The sequence below is a fragment of the Tachysurus fulvidraco genome, chromosome 15 (assembly GCF_022655615.1).
Source record: "Tachysurus fulvidraco isolate hzauxx_2018 chromosome 15, HZAU_PFXX_2.0, whole genome shotgun sequence".
Taxonomy (NCBI): Eukaryota; Metazoa; Chordata; class Actinopteri; order Siluriformes; family Bagridae; genus Tachysurus; species Tachysurus fulvidraco.
The window spans coordinates 8,771,948-8,799,121 of NC_062532.1; the positions used below are offsets into that span (position 1 = coordinate 8,771,948).

A 27,174-nucleotide genomic window follows, 5' to 3' on the forward strand; every position below is an offset into this window, starting at 1 on the left:
AATAGACAGGGGTGTTTTTTAATGTGAGAGGCTAAAAATACAAGAAGAAAAACATACACTCTCTCTGTGCATAGCTTTCTCACCGGTGTTGGCTTTCAGCACCTGGCAATCACCTTACAAGGGTCCACTACGACACTTCTTTCATTTCCGGGAGCTCTTTCTCTCTCGCATCATCTTCTGACCAGTGCTCATTAAGGAAATGTAAATGTGTGTTGTGAAATAAGGTATATTTAACATTTAACCCCCACCCCCCACCGAGTATGGACGAATTAGATTACCAGAATTTTCAAATCCACTCCCACAACTAATTTAAAAAGTAAGGAACACAAATTTGTAAATAAATCTTAAAGGTAATTGACTTTTTAAAAAAAAAAAAAAAAAAAAAAAAAAGGCTGGGGTTTACCAAGTCAGCTTTTCCAAGTTGCTCTTTTAAGGCAAGTGAAGTTTTATTTAGAAGTTGCTCTTCCGCACCAATCGACAGGTGACAATATTCGGACCTGTGACTTGCCAAGAGGCACATTGCTTTCAGACAGAGTGAAAACTTCCGGAGCTTTATTCGTTACGTCTAAAATGGAAAGAGGACAGTAATCTAATCCAGGTCCTGTGATTGCCGGGGAAAATCAACAGGGTGTAAAAGCCATTAGAGTGTGAGAGAGCCAAGTCTTTGAAATTCACAGTGACTCATGAAAACGCTCAGGCTGCTGCCATGTTCGTTTTCCTTGGCTTCCCTGTGCATTACTTTTTTGCAAAAACACCATCTGTAGAGGCAGTGTTTTAAATTGAGATTAAATACGAGAAAAATATATCCTCATATGGAGCTGCACCTGGTTTTATCTGGTTTTTCAATCAAACCTCATATTTCACAGTGCATCCTATCCAAGACGATATTAAAGGCTCCACAAAAACTTCTCTATTGTTTTTCATATATTTGTCCAGAATTTAGCATGTGTTTTATTTCATCCTTTTGGCGTTAGCAAAATGGTATTATCTAACGGTGATACTTGCTCTGAATCTGCAAAAAGGTTTCAAATGCTGAGCGAAAAAAAAAATTCAACACTGCAGGAAGACAACCTGTCATTTTTTGCCACTGCACTAATTGGAATGAGCTCCAAAAAGAAGTGAGTGACAGTGTGGCATGAGACAAACACTGCCAGATGTGCTGAAGCAAGCAGCTGTTGTTGGTCCACTGGGTGCCTAATCCTTTGGACACCATGCCCCATAGCCCTGGTGCTGTGATTACAGCAGGATGGGAGAGAAGGTTTTACAGAAGAAAAACATGGCTATAAAACAGAATTATATAATTAGCTGCCTAGTTAAACAGCATTTTAACCACTAGGGGTGTGTTGACAAAATAATTTGGAAACGAGCATGAGGACAGCATTATCCTCTCATGCATTATGTAGATTGGTATTGAAGGTGACTTTACATGCGTCCTTCTTGATGAAAGTTTGGACATATTTCAATGTATATATATCCAATGCATACTAATTTCTGAGAGACAGAGAGGGGGGGGGGTGTTCTTGTGTGCTTTTTTACTGCCCTTTTTACAGCTGAAACAGCTAGTTGACATATCATTCACCTATGAACACAATAAACGAGCCTTATTCTCTCAAAATACCATTTATTCTGAAGGTAGTGTTTTCTTTTACCATTGCATTGACATCAAAAGGCTAATGTCACTAAGTACCAGCTTAAAACCATCATAAAAACTAGCCTCAAAGGATTTATTACAATGACATTTTTTGTAAAGTAGCAATACAACTACATGGACTATTTAATACAGCATTAAAATAATACAGCAATAAATAATTTATTTTAGAGTTTAATATAATAATTTTTATATATACATTTATATGATCTATGCCCTGTATTTTACAATGTACCAGTCCCAATTTGTCACCAAACATGCTGATTGTGTACATGACCAATGAGTCTCATGTCATCAAATCTCATCTAACCAAAATACATAGTACCAGTTGCAGTTCTAATGGTACAATTAGTTTAAAGTAGAATTTAAAGGTAATATAGGAATAGATTTCTAAATTTGATCACTCCCATCTTCACCATTCTCCTTACTACTTACTTTTTCCCCATGATAATGGCTGATATGTTAAGGGTACATGTATGCAACCATATATTTATAACCCAGGGTAACAGGACCTAGTTCGTATATTGTCATTTTTTTTTTCTTTTGCTGAATCACAAAGGCTGAATCACTTAACTTTCCATGCAATTCTGCTTTCAAATGTTGGTGGCAGCTGTTTGGTTTGGAACCCTGAAAGCCACAAGTCTCATTCCTGTAAAAAGTGACAGCAAATTATGTGCTGAGAAAGAAAGTGAATTTGCTGTTTTGGCTTATTGTCTACTTTTGACGTGAGTGGAAAATTTGTGTAAATTCGATTTTTGTCTTCTTTCATCAATTCTTTAAACAGACACAACAATATACACAGTCTATTTTCATCATACACATTTCCCACCATTTGCCAATTACACAACATAAACACAGAATTAAACTACAATAAGCTCTCTAACAACTGAATCACAGTATCATTAATGATTTTAGCAACTTTTGGAGGAAACTATTCCTTAATTAAGTGGTACTGGTACATGGATTGGCTGAGCAAAATTGCCCCCTAGGTGTGCACATGGTGCATACAAGGGACTGGCACTCCGAAGTCACAGTGTTCCTGGGATAGGCTCTGACTCCACTGTGACCCTGAACAAGATGAAATGGTTACTGAAAATGAATAAATGAAATATTCTTTAAATATCATGGTTCAGGAAGTCATAATAGTGTTCCATTTCAAGCCAACTACTAATCATCCTTAAACTATTCTCTTCACACATCCTGACAAACAATATGGTTTCACCAGAATGGGATAATTTTATGCACTAATCCAAAAAGTTTCACCATCTTTCAGCATTTAGTCTGCTTCAGAAAGGACCTGCACCAGCCATCACTGCTATCTATCAGCCCTTCAAATTGTTGGTGAATGACCATTGCACCCTTTGACCACTATGTCTGTTTGGAACATCAAGCTTCATATGCATACCCTAAAAAGATCTATATCCACATGATCTCTGTGTCAGTGTGAGGAACACACACCTGCATTGTATTGATGATATTTAGCTCTCAACAAAACAAAGGATCTGCAAAAACACTGCATTCCTCACTGTATTGCTCCTCAGTCACCACTCAGGCCTGTACTTCATAAGGGCTGTTCTACAAGGGATGCGTTAAAAGTTTATGCTGGTCCTTGTGGCAGATGCAGTAGTGGGTTCAGGCCTACTTTGTTGGAGTTCAAGCCACTTCATAAGTCTATCTTGACTAGAATTATGCCTGACAGAAAAAAGCTGTTTGAAGAACTGACTGTTTTAAGTTCAATACCATGGCTCTGGATATATGAGAAAGTGCCATGACTGGGTGGCTAAACCAGTGCTAGCATGCTTTACAAACATGTCAGTAAAGGTGTGCTTAACTGAAATAGTACCCATGTGCGGACATGTTAGTTCAAGTACCTGCTTTATTTAGCAGATACACTTCACTTAAGTCCCGAATTTAAATCCATCTATAGATTTGAATGAATATCTGTCTATGAGCCTCATCCAATAGATAGAACAAATAAATTCCTGGATGATCTTTCAATTCAGTTTGAATAGGATAGGATTAACTTTAATGAAAGCCAGCTAAAACATTGAAGTGTGTTGCTTTTAATATATATTTTAAATGCAGTCATTCAAAAACCCTCTAAGCTTCTATTATCATGTATTTCTACCCATTTTTTTTAAATATTCATTTTGCTACTAACTAAGCTAACAAAAAAGCAGACCACTGTATGATTTCGTACTACATTTATACAAATAATTTAAATTATATTAATTCAAAAATACAAAAACATTTTAGGCAAAGTTTTATGATTCAGTATTTCAGCACGTCTTTAAAAGCTACACTCTTTAAACATACTCAGTGCCTTGCATCTTGCTCTTGAAAATCCAATTAAGTGAAGCCTCTTTATCTAAAGAACACATGAATAAAGGCCAAACACATCTCTGTGACCACTATACTTATTGTTTAAGTCTGTTGCTGGTGATAGTTTACTTCTTCAGTATTGGCACAGACACATAGGGGATGTGTGTGGACATACTCCAATCTAATATTTTTGGGAATGCTTTGGCAGGTCAGTCTTGTGATTTACTTAAGCTCGAAATATGGTGAAAGCCTAAAACACTTAAGAAAACGTTGTTGCTAAAGGTTCTTAGTTAGGGTTCATAAAGGGTTTTTACATATAGGAGAGGAAACAAGTCTGGTGGCTCCTTAAGTTAGTTAGTTCATTTATTCATTAATTCATTTATCTTCAGTAAAAATACTAAGCAGGTACAGTACTGTAGGAAAGAACACACTTGTGATAGAATGCCAGTCCTATGGAGAACCTTGTGAATGGTTTATAGAATTATTTAACAATAAGCACAACAACTCAATATAGAGATACAATGAGGCAAAAAGAGAAACAATAGGGACGATTCTGTGTAATTGCTCTAACCTGCATCCAAAAAGGTTGTTTAGTTTGGCTCTCTGATTCTGTCTGGGAAGTTCAGTTGCTCCTCACCACATCAAGAGCTACAATATTCAGCTTTGCTTGCATAGATGCTATATTTACTCCAGGTGCTATGCATATGTACATCATCAAATTAACTGAAAAATGGCGCTATTAGGGATGCAGTGCCACAAGACTCTGAATGTGAAACAACACACACACACACACACATGTGGGATTATTTGTCAGTGCCACCTGGTAACCAATATCCTCCCCGCTACCCCAATCTTACCCCCACTCGCACACACACACACTCTACAGAGTGCTTTATCCATTTATCTGTTATCTCATAGATTCCTAAGCTTTTCCATCTTTCCTACACATATGTGCACTGCCTATACTGTACATATCCATGAAGATGCACACAGCCCATGACAGTGAAAAACTGTTGGTTGTCAGGTGAACTGCATTTCTCACACATAAAACACAGATGGTCCATGATTTATGACTGTCATGCATAAAATCTGTAACAAGTTAAAACAAAACATATTTCAACATAGCCCTTTCCCTCCCATATGTTTCTACTAATGCAAAATATACATGTATTCATCACGGAAAATACTTTTTATACTGCTTCCTGAAATTGTAATGGAAAGGAGCGGTGAAGTAGGTGGAGCGGTTGAATGAGCAATTTGGTGTCCATATTTCTGGTGCCAAAACATCCATACCATATGAATGAAAAACACATGAGTGTATTGGTTGTTAACAGGCCTACAGTAGTGCAGATTTACACACACTGGGAAAGGAGAATATGACATAAATTAACACCAAGCAGCAAAACATCTACACTATTACTGTATCTTTATTTATTTGTATATATAAAAATATTTGCTAGAATTTGCTAACTACCATTTAGTATGGATAAAAAAAAGTAAATTACAATTACTTATTACAAAAAAAAAGATCAACAAATGAAAGTTTTAGAAATGAACAGAAAAGAAAAAAATAAGTGTTGTGATAGGTCTCCAAACCTTAATTAATGAATGCTTTATATGAAGTCTGACTGAATTATATTCAGAAGAATGGGGCAATTATTGATAGAGCAATCCTGACAAAAATTTGTATGTCGGGAAGGAATGGGTTGAGAATCTAAAAGTGGATCTGAGCATAACAGTGTTAGTAAACTCTATAAAGGCAAAGGTGACATAGAAGTTCTAACAAAATGTTTACATTATATCTAGAAAGGGAGATAAACTTTTTTAACTAATATTTATAATTATTCTTATTTTTCTTGAAATTTTTTTGGAAATTTGTTATTTTTTCATAAATTGGTATTCATTTTTCTTTGAGGGTATGAAAATGAATGCACTTGACTGTAATAGCATCTATATTGTGTAATATGTTTTTACACATAGAGTACACTGTGCAAATTGATGTATTACTATTGTTTTACCTTTATCCTGTCAAACTGTGGCACTGTGGAACCCTTGAAGCCTGCACTGCTGTTACATCCTCTCATCTGGCCAGTACATGATGATGAAGTGCAAATCTGACAGTAGTGCTGGCTCAAACCTAAAAAGCTTGTATTAATGTACTAATAAACTCTTATTAATGTAAGAGCTCATTCGCAGGGACTTGTATGCAAGATGGCACCGCTATTTAACAAAGTAAATGTATAAAATGCATAATTATTGATACGGTGAAGCTTTCTGTAGGTACATGTTTATTAAACATTTACAGGAGCCTCTGGAGTCTGTGCCTTTGTAACTGTACGTTTTATGCCACGTGTGAGTAAGATGACAATGAAGATTCTTGAGGACTTTGAGCTTTGTAATTGTTGCTAAATTCCTATTGTTTAAGAGAAATAAAACACATCAGGGCATGTTGTAATCAAAAAAGAATCCATTGCAATTATATTCCTTACTTCATACACTCACAGAGCTCTTTATTAGGAACACTATATTAATACTGGGTAGGGCCCCTACTTTGTTCACAATATAGCCTCGATTCTTCACTGCATTGTTTCCACAAGATGTTGGAAATAATTGAGACTCTGGTCCATGTTGACATGCATCCCACAATTCCTGCAGATTTCTAATGTGTACTTTCATGCTGAATCTCCTGTTCTACCACATCCCAAGAGTTCTACTAAAGTCAAACAAGGTGATTTACAAGACCAGTGAAGAACACCATCAAAACCATCTGGTACCAACAATTAATCATCAAATGAAAAAAAAAAAAAAAAAAACACTAAATCTCTGTCACTTCTATCCTGGCATGGTTGTTTTTACCAGATGGACTGTTTAAAAACAACCATAATTTGGAGTATTTTAACTGAAACTGTAAAGAAACTGCTGATCTCCTTGGAATTTCAAACACCACGGTCTCCAGGGTGTCAAGGATTAGTGCAAAAAAAAAAAGAAAAAAGAAAATTGAGCACGATCTAAGGAAAATGACCATACTGGGTAAAGTAAGCAGTTATTACAGCCATGGTGAGCAGAAAAGCATCTCATCATGCATAATCCTTTTCCAACTGTCCATGTCTGTGCCCATGATAGCTACAGAAATCAGCATAAGTTAGCAGGTATACAGATGTTGCTATTAAAGACAACAGTGAGTGTATTTGAACAATGCTGCTGCAAGATCTGCTACCTTCTCCTTCTTAATGAGATTTATTTTGTCATGAAAGGCAAAATAAATCAGCAGTCTTCTCTCTAAAAAGTTTTGATAAACACTGGTTAAGTTGATACATGGGTCTATAAAGCACGACACAAGCCTGCAGATGTGTCGGGTTCACAGGAAGTGCAGCAGGCAGGTCGGGCTTAATCCAAGCTGGGATTAAATGAGCCTACATCCATTTCCATCTTCCAATTCATTTTCCAAGGTGTCCTTTTTTCACTCCTGAATTGCATTAGCACTCATTCATAACATTCATGGCAGCGATTCATGGAAGAATCATCATTTGTTCAGAGCCTAGTGTTTACATAACTGCGGGTGGGATGAGATAAAACATTTCAGGTTTTTCATGTTGAAATATTTGGTAGCTGGCCTTTAGAAAAAAGGTTTTCAGACAGCAGTCTGACATTAAATGTATTATCCACTTAATAAACTTCCCAGGTCATTGTGTGTTTATATGGAGCTGTCTGGGTTATCATGCTTTGTGATGCTTTTCTAGCAGAGTGTATGTGTCAGCCGCCACCTGCATAGACTCTGCTGAGTTCCTGTGAGGCAGCTGGACGTTTCACTGCAGAAATGTTTAGAATTATGTAGAGCAATGGCCCTCTGAATGCGTTTGATTCTCTTGGCCTGCATAATTTCTAAGCTCAACTGACAAACAGATTAAGAAAATGATCTCCATGGCAATGTTTTGGGGATTTACAACAGGAGATGTTGTAGCACCAACAGGTCCAAACTGTATGTAGAAGGAGGGTAAACTTCTTGGAAAAAGAAATCCCTGACACGGGTTTAAAGCTTTGTTTGAAGCTTTACAGATGGATAGGCCTTATTTCACAATGATGGCATTCCAAAACAGCATGTTATTATCAAACATTCTTTGAGTGTAAACAGCATTTATTGTTTATGTATTTATAAGGAATAAGTGTAAACAGTGCAAAGTCCAAAATGTTTCACATAGTCAGTGATTCTCAATGTGGGGTCTGGGGACAACCAGTGGTCCGAGAGGCAAAGCCAGGGCTTCAAGGATTAAAAAAAATAAATAAAATTTAAACTCCTCTCAGCATTTTAACTTGTCACCTGAATTGCATAGGTAAATTGAATTGAAAAGGTAAACTGAAAGGTAGGCTTATAAATGACTTCAAATGAAATCAAATGGCAATTATAATAATTCATGTATTTTGTTAATGGAAAAGATGAATAAAAATCTTAACAGTTCCAACTCAATTTAATAGGTTTCCATTGCACTTTTTAATTACAAACTGCATGACCACTCTGCCTCCTTCAACAAAAATAATATAGCAGAATTCTGAGAGGTAACATCAATGGCAATGTTTACGAGTTAACGCTGTTTCAACAAGGACTTATTCAGCATCCGGACTGGTATGCAACGTGGACTGTTGTATGCATATTTTTTAAGAGTATGTCTTTTCCTGTATAATAGATATGAAAATTATAAACGGAACATGCAAAAGAAATTATGAAAAACGGTTAAATGCTGGTTTCTAATCAAACCACATACATTTTTTGAGTCTAAAGGGCTGTCACAGGACTGTTTTGACAACTGCAGTACTGCTAACACTGAATCTATGAAAAAGAAAAGTAAAAGGTCACAAATGATTTTTTGGAGATAAATGAAAAATGTTGGTAGTCTGTAGTCACACAGATCAATTTCATTACATTCTAACATTCAGTATAAAGAAAATGTTAACCGTGGTCTAAACTGGTGCTGTAGATAGTGTTGCCTCCTCTCAGTTCTGAGTTTCAATCCAGAACTCAGATACACTTACAGTGTGAGCAGAGTTTCACATTGTTCACCATGTGGGTATGTCCATCTGCATGCATAGTGCCAGCTACCATGATGTGAATAAGCCAGTTCCTGACAATTAATCCAGTTCCTGACAATAAAGTCAGTTCCAGATTATAATGTAATGTACATATATAAAAATATATCATGTACAATAAAAATATTGAGCATTTCATTATTGCTAGTTATAGGGCTGTTACAAAGCTAGCATCATTGTCTGTGGCATGTCTGAGAGCCTCTCAATGTCTGACACAAACTGTCTCTTATAGGTTGATGCAGAGTTACAGGTAAAAACCTGTTGTTTTTACACATCAATAGGCTTTGGTGCATTTTGTCCATCAGTGCTGTTTTTTTTCGTGCAGATATTAAGATCATCATTTAAATTCTGGAAAACATCCATAAAATCCAAATAATGCACTTTTTACATCACTTTATGAAAACATCAATATTTTAGCAAATTTACATCTAATTTTGTTTTAATTTATGCTACTTTTATCCTTGCCTTAGCTGTTTGCCTGAAAAGACCATGATGTGTAAAGAGCCAACTCTGTCAAAATGTCCACATTGCTCCTGTGCATCACATCAGCAAAACTGAGAAAGTTCCTAACATGTACTTTACAGATGTCAGTGAATAATGTGTGTAATAAGTAATGTTAAACATTAGCATGTACAGAGCTCAACAGAGTGAAGAGTCGAGGATGAGGCTAGTGTTTAATGCTGCAAGTGTATTTCAGCTCAGTTGATGAGACCAACACTAAAGGAGAGGATTTTAAATGTCACCATGTAAACGTCTTCCAAATGTGCCAGTAATGCAGTTTTTTCTATAAGTACCTTATAAATGTCATTGTGTGAAGGCTTTCCTTTCATAAATTGACATGTTTAAAGTTTAAAACACTAAAATCTAAAGATTTTGCAGGTTCTGAAATGCTGCTTATTTACAGTGTATTATACAGCAGTGGCAATCAAAAATACATAATCCACAATGTCAAGGCTCAACAATTTTCTTTCTTTTTAGTGTGTGTGTGTGTGTGTGTGTGTGTGTGAGTCTAAAAACCCCTGCAGCCGCTCTGTCTATTCTGAAGGTTATTCATTCAGCCCTGCCCTTCTTTCCCGTTTCATACTCATTCCAGGGGCTCTCTAATTTCACCAAAAGCAGCAGCAGCCGACAATGAAATCGAGAAATCTGGCTCCTTGAGTCCAAAAAATATTCCCTTTCCTGTCTTCCTGTGTGCCAGGGACCACATCGCTCCATCACTGCAGCCAGCACCAGCCCAAAACTATGAGGAGTATTTTCAGCTCTGTAATTTGAAACACACACACACAAACACACAAAAACACACGTGCATTTTTTCCTCAATATATGTGAATGTATGTAGGTCTTCTTTGGGCAGTGTGCACCACACCCAGACTTCTATTTCCTTTCAATACAACAGATTATTTCAGATAAAAGAGGTGATGATCTGCACATACTGAAACTCTGATTAAGGAATAGGAATTCTCTCTCTCAAAACTAATCACTGTATCTTGGTCACAAGGCTACATATGTAAGAAAAGTGAATGCCTATACAATACACGTATATGTATATATGTATACTATAGCCATTCGAAACACTAAACCAATGTCCACATAAAAGCAACAGGAATCATTTACAGTGCCACACTCTACAAAACACAGTGTGCGAGCAATCTAAATAAAACCAGCTCTCGAATGCACACTGATTAGAGATTTCACTTACGCTCATCCACCCAAAGTACACAGCTTCCCTCCTTCCCGTAAATACAGTGCATGCAGGACTGCAATTACTTTATATTTCCGTTGTACCTGCCTTTGTTATGACAGATGTCAAAAAAATCTACATAATCCCAGGAAATAAAGAGCTGACAATGACAAATGGAATTTCTTCTATAAAAAAATCCACTTTTCATCACATCATCCCATTGGAGGGTTTGCTCTTTAATTCAGTGCCAGGATGACAAACATCCATGTTTTTGGCCTGTTAAACAAAACACATATATAAGCCTTCATCTGCCATTACACGTGCACACTAGTGATACAGCTAAAATAATTTTTTTTGAAAGGATAATTCTTTTCATGAAAATACATCAATTTTCTTTGGAAATGCGCCATGCCAATATTCCAGAAATTCCTGATTGTTTTTATTTAACTGTATTTATGTATTTATATAATCCAGATATTAGGTCAACAACTAAATCATCTGGTAACTGACAAAATCAAAATGAGATAATATGCATTCACCATACTGTCAAGAAACTGTGGCTTTAAATCCCAACTCTCTCTCTCAATCTGTGTTTCTCTCTGTATCTCCCTATCTGTCTTTATCTCCCTCCCTAACTCTGTCTCTTTTGTTGTCTCACCATCCACCAATCCTTTTTTTCGTCACTCCTAAAGAGAACCTCAACATCTTCATCTGTGCTGCCTCCATCTCTGCCTCATGTCGTTTCCTCACTGCTACAGTCTCGAACCCATTCAGAATAGCAGCTCTGTCTTGTACACATTTCCTTTGATTCTCGCTGACACTCTTCTGTCACACAACACTCCTGACACTTTTCTCCACCCACTCCAACCCACCCGCACTTGCCTCTTCACCTCTTTTCCACACTCCCCAAATACTTAAACTCCTGCACCTTCTTGACCTCAACCCCTGTAACCTCACCGTTCTACTTCCTTCCCTCTCGTTCATACGCACGTATTCTGTATTACTACCACTGACTTTCATTAGTCTTCTTTCCAGAGCAGACCTCCACCTTTCCAGGTGTTCCTCCAACTGCTCTCTACTCTCACTACAAAATCACAATATCATCCACAAACACCATTGTCCATGGAGATTCCTGTCTGACTTCATTGGTCAAACTGACCATCACCATAGCAAACAGGAAGGGACTCAAAGCCAATCCTTGATGTAGCACCACCTCCACCTTGAACTCTATCCTGAACTACTCTGATGTACTTCTTTGCCACTCCTGACAGCCTCATACACTACCATAGCTCTTTTCTCGGCACCCTGTCATACACTTTCGCTAAATCCACAAAGACGCAGTGCAGCTCCTTCTGACCATCTCTGTACTTCTCCATTAACATTCTCAGAGCAAAAATGACATCAGCAGTGCTCTTTCTAGGCATGAAGCCATACTGCTGCCCACCATGTTTCCTTATCTTCTTTTCTCCTTCCAGATGACACACCAAGGAGCCTCCTACCTGTCTCCTTGGTCACTTCTGTTGTAGTTTCTCAGTCATCTGGAAGCTCTTACTGACCACCCAAAGCCTGTCTCAGCTTCTATCTGTATTTCTCACGACATTCTTCATTTTCCAACATTCACCACACGGTCTTCTTTTCTATCTTTCCTCTCATCTTCTTCCTGGCCACCAGAGACATCTTACTCATCACTGCCTTATGCTGTCTGGCTACACTCTCTCCTACCACCACTTTGCAGTCACTAATCTCTCGGAGATTGTCTCGTCCACATACGTAGAAAGTAGTCTACTGTACCTGCATACACCTACCTCAGCTCTTATATGTAACTCTATGTTCCTCTCATTCTTCTGGAAATAAGTGCTAACTACAGCCATTTCCATCTGCTTAGCAAAGTCCAACACCATCTGTCCTTCTAGGTTTCTTTCCTTAACACCAAACCTACCCATCACCTCCTCATCACCACAGTTCCCAATACCAACATGCGCATTGAAGTTTGTTCCAATCACTACTTTCTCATTCTACCTAAGAACACTTCGCCCTCCTCTCCTTCCTCGACCAACAGTAGCCCAATTTCCGGGGCGGCACCCTGTAGGTCAACAGTGCCGTTGGCGGTCATTGTTAACCTGGGCCTTGAACAATCCGGTTTGGAATTCACACTGACGATTCAAACGTTTAAGCACATTTTATACCGGATGCACTTCCTGACGCAACCCTCTCTATTTATCCGGGCTTGGGACCAACACAGAAATCACTGGCTTGCAACCCATTTGGCTAGATTATCCAGCCCCTCCACCCCAACTCTTTCATCAAAACAGTCAACAGTCTGAGACAAACCAATCGCAGGCAGTGCAAGTTCATGAATAAGTTACACTTTAGTATTAAGGTTTAAGCTACCTTAGAAAGCTGCTGTAGTTTCATGTGTGTCAGAAAAATCATTTACATTTGCATTCATTTGGTAAATACCATCAAAGAGACATCCATATGAGCTGAGCTCAAGAAAGATTAAAGGCCTTGTTAAAGGACAAGAGAGAGAGAGAGAGAGAGAGAGAGAGAGAGAGAGAGAGAGAGAGAGAGAGAGAACCATGCTATTTTTAATTGCTATATGGTACAGTAATGTCACTACTCCAGCCTGTAGGTGTGAAAATAGAAAAGTAGGGTAGGAAGGGAATCCTCTACACGCAGACCCAAAAGAAACAGGCCACATCATTTTTATTTGTTTGTGCTGTATTTATACCAAAGTTTGAATCCCTCAAGGGTGGAGTCATTATAACCCTTGTGACTAGTGATATGATTGGCTGTAAACGGCTCACTTAAGAGCACTCAAGCAAATGTGGTGTTAATGAGCGAGGTAACAGAGGATGGGCTGTTAGTAATGGAAACTGAACTGAGAGCAATCTGTGTTGCTGAGGCAGAACTTTTTCCCTGCCAAAGCTTTTTTTTTTTTTTTACAGAAGAATGAAGCACATTTTCTCCCTCTCTTTCTGGAATGAAAAGTGCCTTCACGACACATGCAGGCAAGCCAGGAGTTTAGTGTGCTAACCTCCCCAAACTCAGCAGTTCCATATGGTGTCTGAAAAAACAGCCCACATTCTGTTGCCATCTGACTTCAAAAGGTCAAATAATTCTCAAAGTGCAGTCACTACACTGTCCATCATTCAGCGTTCAGCACACTGTCATGAAAAAACATGCCACAGAGCTGGGAGAGGTTATGAAAAAAAGGTCACAACAGACCACAGAAAAAAAGTGTTCCATTTCTGGTGATTAGTGGCTATTGCTCTGAACTCAAAACAAAAACATATGGAGTAAAACTAAACCTACTGGAATATGAAAGTGTAGTAATTAAAAACTTGGAGGTAGCAAAAAGGGGGAATTAGAGACATCAACTCTGTTTAAAACAGCAGGAAGAAATCAAACACACACCTAAACTAAAATTAAGTATGCTCTTGTCTTTGTGTGTGTGTTTCTGAACGCTTTTTGACTGGCAAATTCATTGAATTGAGTTGAAGTTTAATCCTCTGTGGCCACTACTGTTTTTGCTAAGGTTTTCTTTACCTACTGAAAACTATCAATAAAAGGCCCACACACCTCAGATGAAAAGGCTGTGGGAAGCATGTGGGAATGTTTAATCTGCGTTTTGCCCAGATCCTAACCCATTTCCCCATTCCTGCTACATTTTCCAGGAATGATTTCCTCCAGCAGACACAGGCAGCTATTGACCTTTATTCATCTGCAAAACAAGTGGCTTGACAGGTTCATGGTCACAATGCTGGATTACTAGCACATGGGAAATTCTAATGGTATGGTCTAAAACGGGATACAGTACTTGCAACCCAAAAAGCATATCTGAATGGTATGCAGGATTGGAAAAAACTATTCAACTTTATTCAATTCTATTTTATTTGTATAGCATTAACAACAATGGACATTTACAGAAATATAAAAAAATGTAAATAAAAATGTCAAAGTTTAAAACTAAATTTATATTTATTCCTAATGATCGTGCCTGAGGTAATGGTGACAAGGAAAAACTCCCTGAGACAATATAAGGAAGAAACCTCAAGAGGAACCAGACTCTAAAAGAAAGCCATCCTCATCTAGGTGACACAGAGGAGTGTGTTAATAAATAATGTGCTGTCTACAACTGTTCATAGTCAGGTGGAACTGTGTAACAGTCATTTTTTAACAACTTAGAAATCAGCATTATGTCTGAGTTCATTATATATATTTAACACTAATCCCTTCCTGCCAAAGCCATTAAAGGTTCAATGATCAAGACCAACAGTTACAAATGCAGTTCAAGTGGTTCTATACACAGCAGTCCTAAAACTAATAACATCAGCAGGCTGGACAAGAAGATTATGCATCCAGAAAATTTTTAATATTCTAAAAGTCACCAGCATTCAGTGATAGGGAAAAAACCACCATAGCACAATAAGACCCTTTCTTAGAAAAGACAATGAACGAGGCATCCTGCTATACATTACCTGTTAGCTATTGAATATTCGGGGCAATACTCTCGAGACTGATCAGCACATCAAAGTCAGTCTTACTGGTATGTGTACTTTAGAAGGTTGGTTCTGTGCTTGCTGATGATGAGGATGTTTTTTCTTCTTTTCTTTCACACTTGTTTTGGAGCCATTGTTCTCCACAATAAAAGCTGATTGTGCAGATTGTGTATGGTGTGATGCTTTTGGCGGTCATTGGCTCTACACCACAGCTAGATTTTGGAAAAACTAGCAATTCTCACAGCTCTATCGGCCAGTCCCAAAGGATCTTTAAAGTGAGCATTTGGGAAAATGTTCAAGACGTTTAAATGGGTTGTTGTTTTCAGCATGGTGCTTTTGCAGCAATGCTGTCAGAGTCTTTAACACGATCATCACTCACTTCATTTCATCACTTGTGCTAAAGATCAGTAAGGATTTTTGTCATTATGCTTTCAGCAATGGATTACATTTAAAGCCACTTAATTTCAATACATTGTGTAGATTCTGTGCATTCTCCTTGTGTTCCCTGCTCTTCAGAAACCAATCTGCTATGATTGGTCAAAGACTTTTTGGATTGAAGAGCACTGCTGTATTAACAGGCCTTCACTTAATGGTAACAAAAAGCCTTAAAGTGAGTAAAGATAAATTCCATGGCCCTTCAGAACTCCTGAGCACATGCAAATGAGGACCATAAAGAAAGGAGCTTGCTATGACATTGCTATTCAAACACTTGATATATTGTGTATTAAAGATCAAGAAATGGATGCATAATCTCGAAATTTGACCGTGAAGTAATCCATAAATACAAAAATGTTTGAATTAATTTCTGAACAATTGTGAAAATTTAATTATGAATTAATCATTAATAAAAAAAATGTAATCTAAGCCTTTGAAGCAAGCCACTGCACAAATTATGCGGAGTATAAACACACATCACACACAGTATGTGGAGTACGAACAGCACAGATTCGGCACCCCAATGTTGTGGACAGCCAGGAAGTGCATGGCCATGGAATAGGGTGGAAAAAGCATGGCAAAAACCCAGCAGCCAATCAGGGCAGCGCTACACGTTCTTTACCCTCTGGGACAAGAAGGTGGCAGCAGAGTTGGGCACAGTACCTTTGGGGAGGTAAGGTGTCGTGCCACACAGGAACTAATGTGCAACTCTTCTCTCTTTTTGCAGAGCAGCCTGAGGACGCAGAAAAGGACGACTCTCCCTGAACCCGCTCGTCACCGTTCCTTGCACCCAGAGTCTGGCACTCAGCCAAGCACGCCGACATCATAGATAAAACAAACTAATTCACCTTTTCTTTCACTCACAAGAAAAAGTCAGCTATACTTGAGATTGCTGTAATAATACACGAAGTTCATCATTGCCTCTGATGTGTCTGTCTTCAGTCCCTCACAACCCTTAGTCTTCACAACTCACATACCTCCAAAATATAGCAAAATTATTTTCTGCGCTTTTTCTCAGATTAGCGCTGGTTTGACGATGAAACTCTATGTACTGCGAAACACACTAAGTATTGTGACACAAACACATAGCAGACAATGTGACACAATAAAAACAATCAGTGCACTAATCGCAGACTGCATAGAGTTTAGACAGACATATTTCGAAACCCCACTGACTGGGGAATTATATGCAAGTAATATTTAAATGAAAATCGTTGTGAAGCACAGTACCTGGACTGCTGACAACTGGGCTCTCGGATCAAAGATGCGCAGGTTTTTGTCCTGGGGAAGAAAATAAAGAGCACAGATAAACTCCTGGGCATTTGAACAGCTTAATGTATGATATAAATACTCAAATATGATTACAAATGAACATGCAGGACTGCTAGATGTTAATAAATCAATACTCATACATGAACCAACACTCAGTGAAGACATCTGTCCTGTGCAAAAACACTAAATATTGGTCAGGTTTCATGTGCATCTGAAAGTGGGTGGTGGGAAATGTTCTGGGTTAATCTAGTAATATGAGGAATTTGATGGCCGAAGGATGATCCAGAACACTGTAATTATATGTGAGGTCTCAGTTTCAACACTGGTGAATATTGTATTTGTTTTTTAGTGTGGCTTAGACATTAGTTTATAAAGTACTAATAAGTTGATTTTTAGAACCTGAACTATAATTCACATCTGTAAAGCAATCAGTGACCATCGAGTGACCCCTCACATGCAGCGTTAATGAGGAGAGCCTATCAGAAAAAAAACCTCTGGTGATTGAAGAGAAACAAGCAGTAATAGAAACAGGATATGGCCAGTGCTGTCCTGTCTACTGCTCACCAAATCACTAATCAATGCAACTCACACTCACTCTCTCACTCTCACACACTCACACACTCACAAATAAATGTGCAATTTGAAATTTCATTTCTTAATATGTCTAATTTGGCTGTGACATGAATGCAGCTTGTGGTCAGGAGGGGGGGGGCAGTCAAGAGGGGCAACACAATAATGAAAAAGAAAAGGCAGATTTAACTTTTCAGCTAGAAGATGAAAAAATCCCAAAACCTCATGCTTGGCAGTCATTTTAAGTTTGGGGAGTCGCTAACTTCAATAAAGTGCAATCAAGCCGACAATTTTCTCTGGGAAAACAGCTACATCTGGATTAATCTTACTAACACAACCTGAGGACATAGAATTTATTTGAGACTGATCTTTGATTCATTTCAAATCAGTGAAATGTCCAGGCTTTGTACGGAGCAGAGGTCTAATGAACTTAAAATGAGCACACACTCACACAAATACTCCCATGCGCACGCACACACTCACTCATACACACATGTACACACATACACATGTGCAGGCACGTACCCACACACACACACGTACAGACACACACACGAACGTACCCACACTTACAGACACAATTTCGCTCTCCTATGATATAAACTCTAAGACCAGCCTGAATAAGCAAAAACTCCAAACTCATTTATCAACACTGACACAATCCGTCTGCTGCAATTGCAGTTTTCAAAGCAGCATGAAAAAAAATCAGCAGAGAGAAGACTAGAGAAGAGGTCTACATCATGGATATGACTCAGCTAGAGGAAAACCAGACAGAATCATTCAAAGGAGCACAGCATAAACACAGTCAAGACAAAAATCTGTATAAACGGATAAGGACACACATCTATTGTTGACCGCACCACAACTTTTTATGACAGAATAAACATGATGGGTGTTGTGTTTTGTTAGGCTGTTATGGCTGAGAGCAAATGGAGTTTGACTTGATGTCTCTAAAGAAGTGTGGCAAAAGAGAAGGTCTTTCCAGAAACCAGGCAGCCCACCCACAAGCTGTGTAGCCTCAGGGAAGTGAGAGCTCAGTCTCTGGAGCTTCAGTATGAGCTTAGCCCCTCAGGGAGAACTGTAGAACCTAATAAACATGCCATAAGTGCAGGTCTATAGGCCTTCAATGAAGGTTTCATTGCAATCTGTATACATTTAATCAGCATAACAACCGACCCTGTTAACCTCATTTATTCCGAACAGCCCAAAGAGGAAAAGATGTTTTGGAGAAGGCAGTGAGGTTAAGGGGTAAAAATAGCATTGATGTGAAACAGAGGGTTTCCATATTGCTGATTTGTTGCAAAGTCTATTGATAAACTATACAAATATACAAATAATTTGAATTGCACTAAAACTAAATTAGCACATGTACATGCTACAGTACACATGTATCCCCAGAGATGCCTCTAATTCACCATGAAAAGGTAAGCTGTAAATTGTTCATAGATTGTCTTCATTCATGATATCCTGTTCAGTGCAGCTTAAATGAGCAGGCTATTTTTTCTGAACAAAATAAGTGTTTGTCAGTGTCAAAATAGAAAATAAACATCTTACATTCTAAAGCGTCTTACATTCCTGTCATAAGTAAAATGCTGCAGTTTTACAGTAAATCCTTCAACACAACCCAGGAAGAGTGGAAGTGGTGTTTCAGCTTTCTTTTAGGCAAAGTCTTGATACTGTTAATTAAATCATTTAACATTCAATAAATTAAGTTGATGTGTTTGGAAGCAGGGAGAATGTCAGGCAAGTATAAAGATCTGACTGAATTTGACACGGGACCAAATCTTGACAAACAAACAAGAACACGACAAAGGGTTTAAGGTGGTGTGTCATTTCCCAGACCTCAATCCAACCAAGCATTTGTGGGATCTCACAGCATAAAGGACAAGAGGAATGCTAAAGTCTTGGTGCCAGATACTACATCACACCTTCAGAGAGGTCTTGAGGAGTCCATGCCTTGACAGGTCAGAGCTGGCACAAGAGAGATCTATACAATATTAGGCAGATGCTTTTAGTATTAATGCTGATTGCTGTATAAAAAAAACCCTCTCACTAAAACTCAATCATTCCATTTTCCCAGTCATACGAGAAAGACTAACAAAGACACAATCATCTACGAGCTTATTTGAGCCTTATCCTCTCAACAGTCGTCAGTTAAAAAATAAATTGCAGTGCGAGTACAAAAGGTGCTCTCTATGCACATGGCCCATAAAATATGTGTCTCCAAACGAAGCCTGTCATGAGCCGTTTTTTCTGGCCTGCACCCAATTTATCTGCTCCCTATGTTTACTGAATAGGGGCAAAACTGCCTGAAATTAAAGACACATGTTGGCAGCACTGATTTACTTTAATAAGCAGGATTTGAGGGACACTGAAGGGTCTATTCAGTTCACTTACAATCCAGCACGGAAAAGGGCAGAACCTCTGGAGCTGCTCTGTGATCTAGTGTCATGTTTCTCTTACTTTCCTGTTTTTCTATTCCTTTTTTTTCTACTCATTCCAGTCATTTCAACTTCCCAATGCCATACGCCACCTCATTCAGCAGCATTATCTTCAAATGCTCTTAGTTCAGTCAGTTACAGATGGTTTCTACACTGTAGTAATGAAGTTATCTGCCCTACAATTAACTCATATCTCCCATCATGTCTAATCTAACACAGAAACAGTGCCACAGCATTATAAAGTGGTTTGCTTAATGTAAAACAGCCTGCAGTGATGCTTCTGTTGCTGAAGTCCGTGGTTTTAATGAAGGCAAGCTGCTATGCAGATGCTTTTCAATGGTTTTATGTTTGGCAAAGTCAAGCTGTGTATTTGCAAAATTCTAACTGAAAACGTGCACTAAAATTTCATGCAAATTTTTTTGTTGTTTTAATCAAGTATTAAATTATTTGTAGTTTTTTTTTTTAGCATTTCTAGACTAGTCTTTAGATCATTTTTTGCAAAATATTACACTTGAAATAACAATTATTAATTGAAAGTATTTTTTCAAAACTCTGAGGTTACAGCTGCATTTTAGTTCCAAAGCTAATCCTTACATCAGAAATTTATTCTTAACCTGAACTGTAATCAATTTCTGTGGCTTCTTCAATATCATTCAATATACCTTCAATGTTTTGCAATGTATACATTCAATACAGCAAGCTGGACAGTAATCAGGGTAAATTCAGGGTAAATACACTACTGACAAGTTTTATTGAATCAAAAGACCTCACACTAACTGCTGTAACTATGTGTTACTAAAATAAAACATTATGACCATTATTTTATCATTCCATGTAATATATTTGTTTTGGTTTTTTTACATCCAAAATCAAAAAGCTATACAGGAAACACGGGCTAGTTAATTAGTTAGTTAGTTATCTAACAGCATAACGTAAAATAACTAAACCATAAACCTGGAGAATAATTAGTATTTGTAAGATATTCCTGCGACTCCTTTTATTCAGACTCTTTTCAGCCTCCCTGGTAAGTTTTTGTCTTTACGGTGTTTAAGGGTACATCTAACTTTTTTGGAAGGTTTTAAATCAGGAAAGGAGTATAAATGAATTTCCAAAAAGTGAAATATGACGCATACTTTGTAAGCTTTCTGTCGATCATAGCTTCATCAGTTGGCAGAAAACGAAAAAGACATGAAGAGAGTTCAACAGGAACAAGAAGAAAATGAAGTAGTAGTTTTATTTATATAGCGCCTTTCCGTAGCTCAAGAGTTTCACAGATACAGTACATTCAGACACTTACATATGCATCTATATACACACACACACACACACACACACACACACACACATCACATAAAACATATAATTGCATTATCCGAAATGCTTGTTAAGTAGATATGTTTTTAACTGAGACTTAAATGCACCCACAGATATGATGTTTCGTAGTGTAGGAGGCAGCGAATTCCATAGTTGAGGAGCATTTATACTAAATGACCTTCCACCAGCAGTAGACAGATGGAAAGGAGGGATGGATAACAAACCAAGTTCAGCTGATCTAAGGGACTGGACAGGGCGGTAAGGGGAGAGTAGGTCAGACAGATATTGGGGAGCAAGACCATTTAATGCTTTGAACGTTAGAAGCAATACCTTAAAGTGTATACGTGATGCTACAGGTAGCCAGTGAAGGTCATGAAGCAGTGGAGTAATGTGAGCAGAGCACCTAGTGGAGGTGAGAACTCGTGCTGCTGAGTTTTGAACATACTGTAATCTTGCAATAAGTTTTTTTGGAAGACCAAGAAATAGGGCATTGCAATAGTCCAGACGTGAAGTGATTAGTGCATGAATTAAGGTTTCAGTATCAGCTATGGTGAGAGAAGATCGGAGACGAGCAATGGGAAAAAAGAGTTTTTAACAAGAGAAGAAATGTGAGGGCCAAAAGATAGATTACAATAGAATAAAACACCAAGGTTACGGATCGATGACGAAGGCTTAATGTGAGTTCCATGAACATCAAAAGACTGGTTCATCGTTTTGACTGTGGCAATAGGACCAATCAATAATATCTCAGTTTTTTTATCATTCAACTTAAGAAAATTCCGGGACATCCAATATTTAATGTCCCTGATACATGCTGTGAGTGAGTCAGGCAGAGATGGAGCATTGGAGCTGGTAGTGAGGTAGATTTGAATATCATCTGCATAGCAGTGGAATTGAAGTCCATGCTTGCGTATGATGTCACCGAGTGGAGATATGTAGATGATAAATAATAGTGGGCCAAGAACCGAACCTTGAGGAACACCCTGTGTGAGTGAAGCAGTAGCAGATCTAAACCCTTGTATAGTGATGTAATACTTTGTCACTAATGGAGTAGTTAAAGTGAAAGCAGAGAGAGAGTTTGTAGAATGAGCTGAATCAGCAAACGTTAAATGAACATCTGAATCACGTACATGCGGAGTGTTTTTGGCAATGGATGCAGTGATTGACTGTAATTTGTCAGAGAAGAATTTTGAAAAGCTATTTACAAGCCCCACAGAACCCGACATAAGTTGTGGTGGATTTGTGAGTTTGCTAACCATAGCATAGAGCGACTTGGGCCTGCACTTGGAATTCGTAATGGTAGAGGTAAAATAAGAGGATTTTGCATCGTTAAGAGCAGTACGGTATTTATGCCAGTGTTCTTTAAGAGCCAAGGAGTGTACGATAAGCCCAGTTTTCCTGTATAGCCTTTCTAGGTGGCGTCCCTCAGTTTATATCATTCGCAGTTCAGGAGTGAACCAGGGTGCAGTCCGAGTAGATGGAACCAGTCTAGTTTTAACAGGAGCATGCTTCTCAAGTATTTGAGACAAAGCATTATTGTATATACAGCAGATTTCTGAAGGACAGTTAGATAGTAGGCATTTTGACAAGGTAGAAGCCCTAATTGAATCAGAGAAGGAAGATGGATTTACAGAATTGATTTTACGATAAGTCAGCATTTTCTTCAGAGGCGGTATAGATATTGGGAAAACTACAACTGAAATTTATGATTTTATGATCTGAAAAAGCAAAATCAGAACTACTAACAATAATATTATTTAAGCCAGATGTACATGAGATCCAGTATATGGCCCCTGGAATGAGTAGCAAAAGTTACATGTTGGGATAGGTTGAAACAGTCCAGGACAGACGTCAATTCATTGCATTAAGCAGTATTTTCATGTATATTAAAATCACCAAGCAAAATGACAGATGAATAAGTACCACAGACAAGAGTTAGTAACGCACTGATCTCAGAGAAGAAATCAGACAACAAATCAGCATGACATTTTGGAGGTCGGTAAATCAAGATTACAGCCAGTGACGATTTACCAGACATTTTCAGCGCGAGCTATTCAAATGCTGTAACGTCATGCAACTCTATCTTTGAAATCTTAGTCTCACGGCAAACTACAGCCAGCCCACGACCTCGACGATGAAGGCGTGGCTGAGCGAAGTAGATGTACCCAGAGGGAGTTAAGAGATTCAGGTTGAGACAGTCATTAGACATCTGCCAGGTTTCAGTCAGAAGTAGCATGTCCAGGTTTGTGTCAGTGATTATGTCATGCAACACAGAAGCTTTAGTAGTCAGAGAGCGAGTGTTCAGCAGTGCACTTCGCAGGTCTGATGATGAACCTCTGCAATTCCGGAGGTCAGGATCAAAACGCAATGATCTTAGATTTCCAAAGTTAGTAGATAGATTTTCCAGCTTTGTTGCGCCCGACGCACGGGTGTTGGTAGAGACGATCGGAATATTATTGGAGGGCGCGTGGTGATAAGTCAGAAGTTTCTTCCGCGAGCGATGTTTGTAGCGCGGTCGGCGTAAAACTCCAAGTTGTTCACACCATTTATGTGTCCGGAGCCAATCGAAACGGCCCTTTAAATGTTCTGAGACGAGCTGCAGAGAATTGTAAAGCCATCTCGGGGAAACTAATTTGATAAACGTCATTCAATGACAGCACGAACCAAAAAAGGGCAAAAAACAAAGCCTGCAAATTGATACATGTCGACATGACCGGAGATGTGCAACGCAACCTACAACAACAGTTTAACGGTTTAAACTACGTTAGCCAGAACCATAGCATGTTAGTAGTCCAGGAGTTGGTGTAAAATAATCCAGGGAAATAATCCAGAAAGATTGATGCAAGAAAGAAAAGAAAAAAAAAACATATCCCAAAAAAAAAAAAGCAGACGTGACAACAGCAGACAAACAGGTTCAGTTGGGTTCTATGGTTCTTCCGGAAAATAGTGGAAATGAAGCACTAATCACAGACTGGACCATGTAAAAACCTGCTACTGCATCTTTCTTCTACTTAAAGAGGTCATAATTCTATGACTTGCCAACAAATGAGGTGAGCTGAAGGCCTGATTAAAGAGAATTCTCCACAGGGGCATGGTAGAGGTGACATGTGGGACTGGGCACAGGCAGGACACAGGGCCAAAGGGGAGACAACCTGTGAGCTCAAGACTTTTATCCTGCTTGTTAAGTATCAGCGGTGTTAATTAAAGTCACCATTAACCTTATACAACAGGTCTCATATTATCCTAGCCTTTTAAAATAATTAAGAGAATACTTTATCACTTTTTCTAAGTGACATTTATACCTTTCATCAGTATGAAAAATATCCAGCTTTCACATCAAATAGTCATGTCACTGATATTGCAATCAAATAGCAACAAGTATTCTGTGTCTTCAAACATGCATTAGTTTACTCAGCATTGCAACTGCTTTAAAAACACTAGAATAATTCAGTAACTATATCTCTCATTGTTCAGATGTTTGCATTCATGTGTTTGCAAATAGCCACACAAACTGCAAAATGTTATTTTCTGAAGCATGTGACTAGTTAAGAATATAAAGCAGCAAATTCTTCGTAGGCCCGGGGACTACAACTACAGCAAATTTCACACAGCATGCATAGCCTGGGTAGAACTGCAATACCACTGGGGTCATATAACTTCACAGACCTCTGGGCAGTATAGGGTCTTAGAGGGTTCAGTGTGATGCTTGTTAGACATCTTTAATAATAATAATAATAATAATAATAATAATAATAATAATAGTTAAGAATAGAGAAGAGGAATAAGAAGATGCCTTTACTTCACTTTTCAACTTATGCACAGTACAATTCTTTCTTACAGATCCCAGCTTGTTTGGAAGCTGGGGTCAGACCACAGGGTCAGCCACGATACAGTGCCACTAGAGCAGAGAAGATTATGGGTCAAGGGAAGTGACAGTGGAAAGATTCTTCATTATTGTGTGTAGAATAGGAATGAGTGATCACCTAACCTAGACAGGCTACACTGACCTGTGGAAGGCTTCAGCTTCACAAAATGCTGGGTGTGCAGCCTGGAAAACAGATGGTCTAGTGACCCCTACTGTCAAGATAGTGCAATAGCACTCTAGATACAGCTACTTTAAATACTTTGCTTCCTGAAGAAGGTGAGGTTTGACTGCAATCAGAGATCCAAGCTGTGCTGAAATGTATTTTCAATGCTATTCTTTTCTTTCTTTCGATCTTGGGTGATAAACCTGCTGAATGTTTTTCTTTTATTGGTAGCTTGTGTTCACCTGGCTAAAATTGCTCGTCAAAATCGTACAGCCTGGATTGATTAATGTTAATCTGTATGTTGCTGTATTGTTTTGGTGTTAGGTATTGGGTAGTGTGATGCTGTGATTGTGATGGTACATTGGTTGGATATTAGTATCCAAGTTCAATTACCAACCCTTCAGACTTGGTCCTTCCAAAAACACTTACTCACCTTACAGGTGGAGGCCAGTAAGGAACCATCATCTTTCCAGGCCAGACCCTGCAACTGCTCCTTATGCTGCTCCAGAACTGTTTTCATGGATATACACACAGACACACACACTCTCTTAGTAAACAAAAGAAATACAGTTGTAACTTCAAAATGAAACTGACATGATTTTTCACTTACACTAGTCATCATCAACCAACACAAACAGTATCAGAGTTTAACGTGTCTATTTTTAATGCCAGAAATGTCTACATATGTACACCTTATAACACTGATTAAACTTCACACTAAAACAAATTAATTAAAACAGATCATGATATTATTGGTTTTAAGGGATATTGGCTCCGCAAATTTGTTACCCATAAAAACAAATCAATCTAAAAATAGATCTCATTTTAATCATGTCAGTTGACTGACCAATGCCACCGAGTCTGAAAAATCATATCAGTTTGCTTTATAAATGTCACAGCTAAAAGAAAAGCTGCACACATATACAGACACATCAGACGGATCAGAAAGGCACACAAACATGAAACAGCAGGAATGATGGTGCATGGTGAACACAGGCTGACAAAAGTGTGTTATGGAATGTGAGTTAAAAACATATATAACAGGCCACATCTCATTATCCTACGATGGCCTAGCCTAGCCAAGCACACTCAAAAATAAGTGAATTGCTCAAACACTTGAGTGACACTTCATCTTGGCACTCAACTTTAATTATTGAATATCATAAAGTATGTAAGGAGACATCACATAAAAACAAACATATACAAAGTGACAGTTCCAAACAAGTTATGAGGAATGGTGTCAAAAGAGGGTGGTGAGTGATGGAGGGCCAGTAGGTGGCAGCAGTGAGCGGCAGCCATCATGGTGCCAGGATCAAACAGCCACTAGGCTTCAATCTTTTGCCTCACCTGCTCCAGCTTAGACCCCAGAGGACTGTACATTCAGCCCTGGAAACAACCAGAGGCTACGCCAATCAAAACAAGGACAAATTACACAAAGAAAGAACAGAAACAAGACAGTCGAGAACAGTGGGGACGGAGACACAATGCTTATGTGCTGCTGTAAACTAGTTTTAGAAATGAAAACATATAAAGAAACTTAAGTTGTTAAATATAGAGTATATGTATGTATGTGTTTGTGTGTGTGTGTGTGGCATGTACCTGCCAGGGCTTTTTCTCTGTCTGTATCCCAGACCTGGACGCCCCTGCCAGAGCCGACTGCCAGCAAGCCTGCAGCAGTAGGATGGAAAAGCACCAGCTCCAATCTCCCTTCACCAGGATTTAAAGTTGCATTAGCACTTAAAGGCTGCTCCTGTCCTGGATCACACAGGTGCCATACCTTTACCTGCAGAGGGAGAGGGAGAAAAAAGAGAAAGGGATAGAAAAAGAGAAAAATATTATTATTTGTTCACATATTTACTGCCATCTTGATGTTTTTCTT

At 38.4% G+C, this 27,174-nt stretch overlaps 1 protein-coding gene across 2 annotated transcripts in view; it reads right to left on the minus strand.

Annotated features, from left to right (window-relative positions):
- Nucleotides 1-27,174, minus strand: part of coro7 (coronin 7) — a 108,504-nt gene that overhangs the window by 72,576 nt on the left and 8,754 nt on the right. For both annotated transcript variants that reach the window (XM_027141520.2, XM_027141521.2), the window contains exons 5-7: nucleotides 26,895-27,078; nucleotides 25,729-25,805; nucleotides 16,901-16,951 (exon numbers count right to left, since the gene is read on the minus strand). In XM_027141520.2, coding sequence (XP_026997321.1) covers nucleotides 16,901-16,951; nucleotides 25,729-25,805; nucleotides 26,895-27,078 — 312 coding nt within the window. The remainder of the gene's footprint in view (nucleotides 1-16,900; nucleotides 16,952-25,728; nucleotides 25,806-26,894; nucleotides 27,079-27,174) is intronic.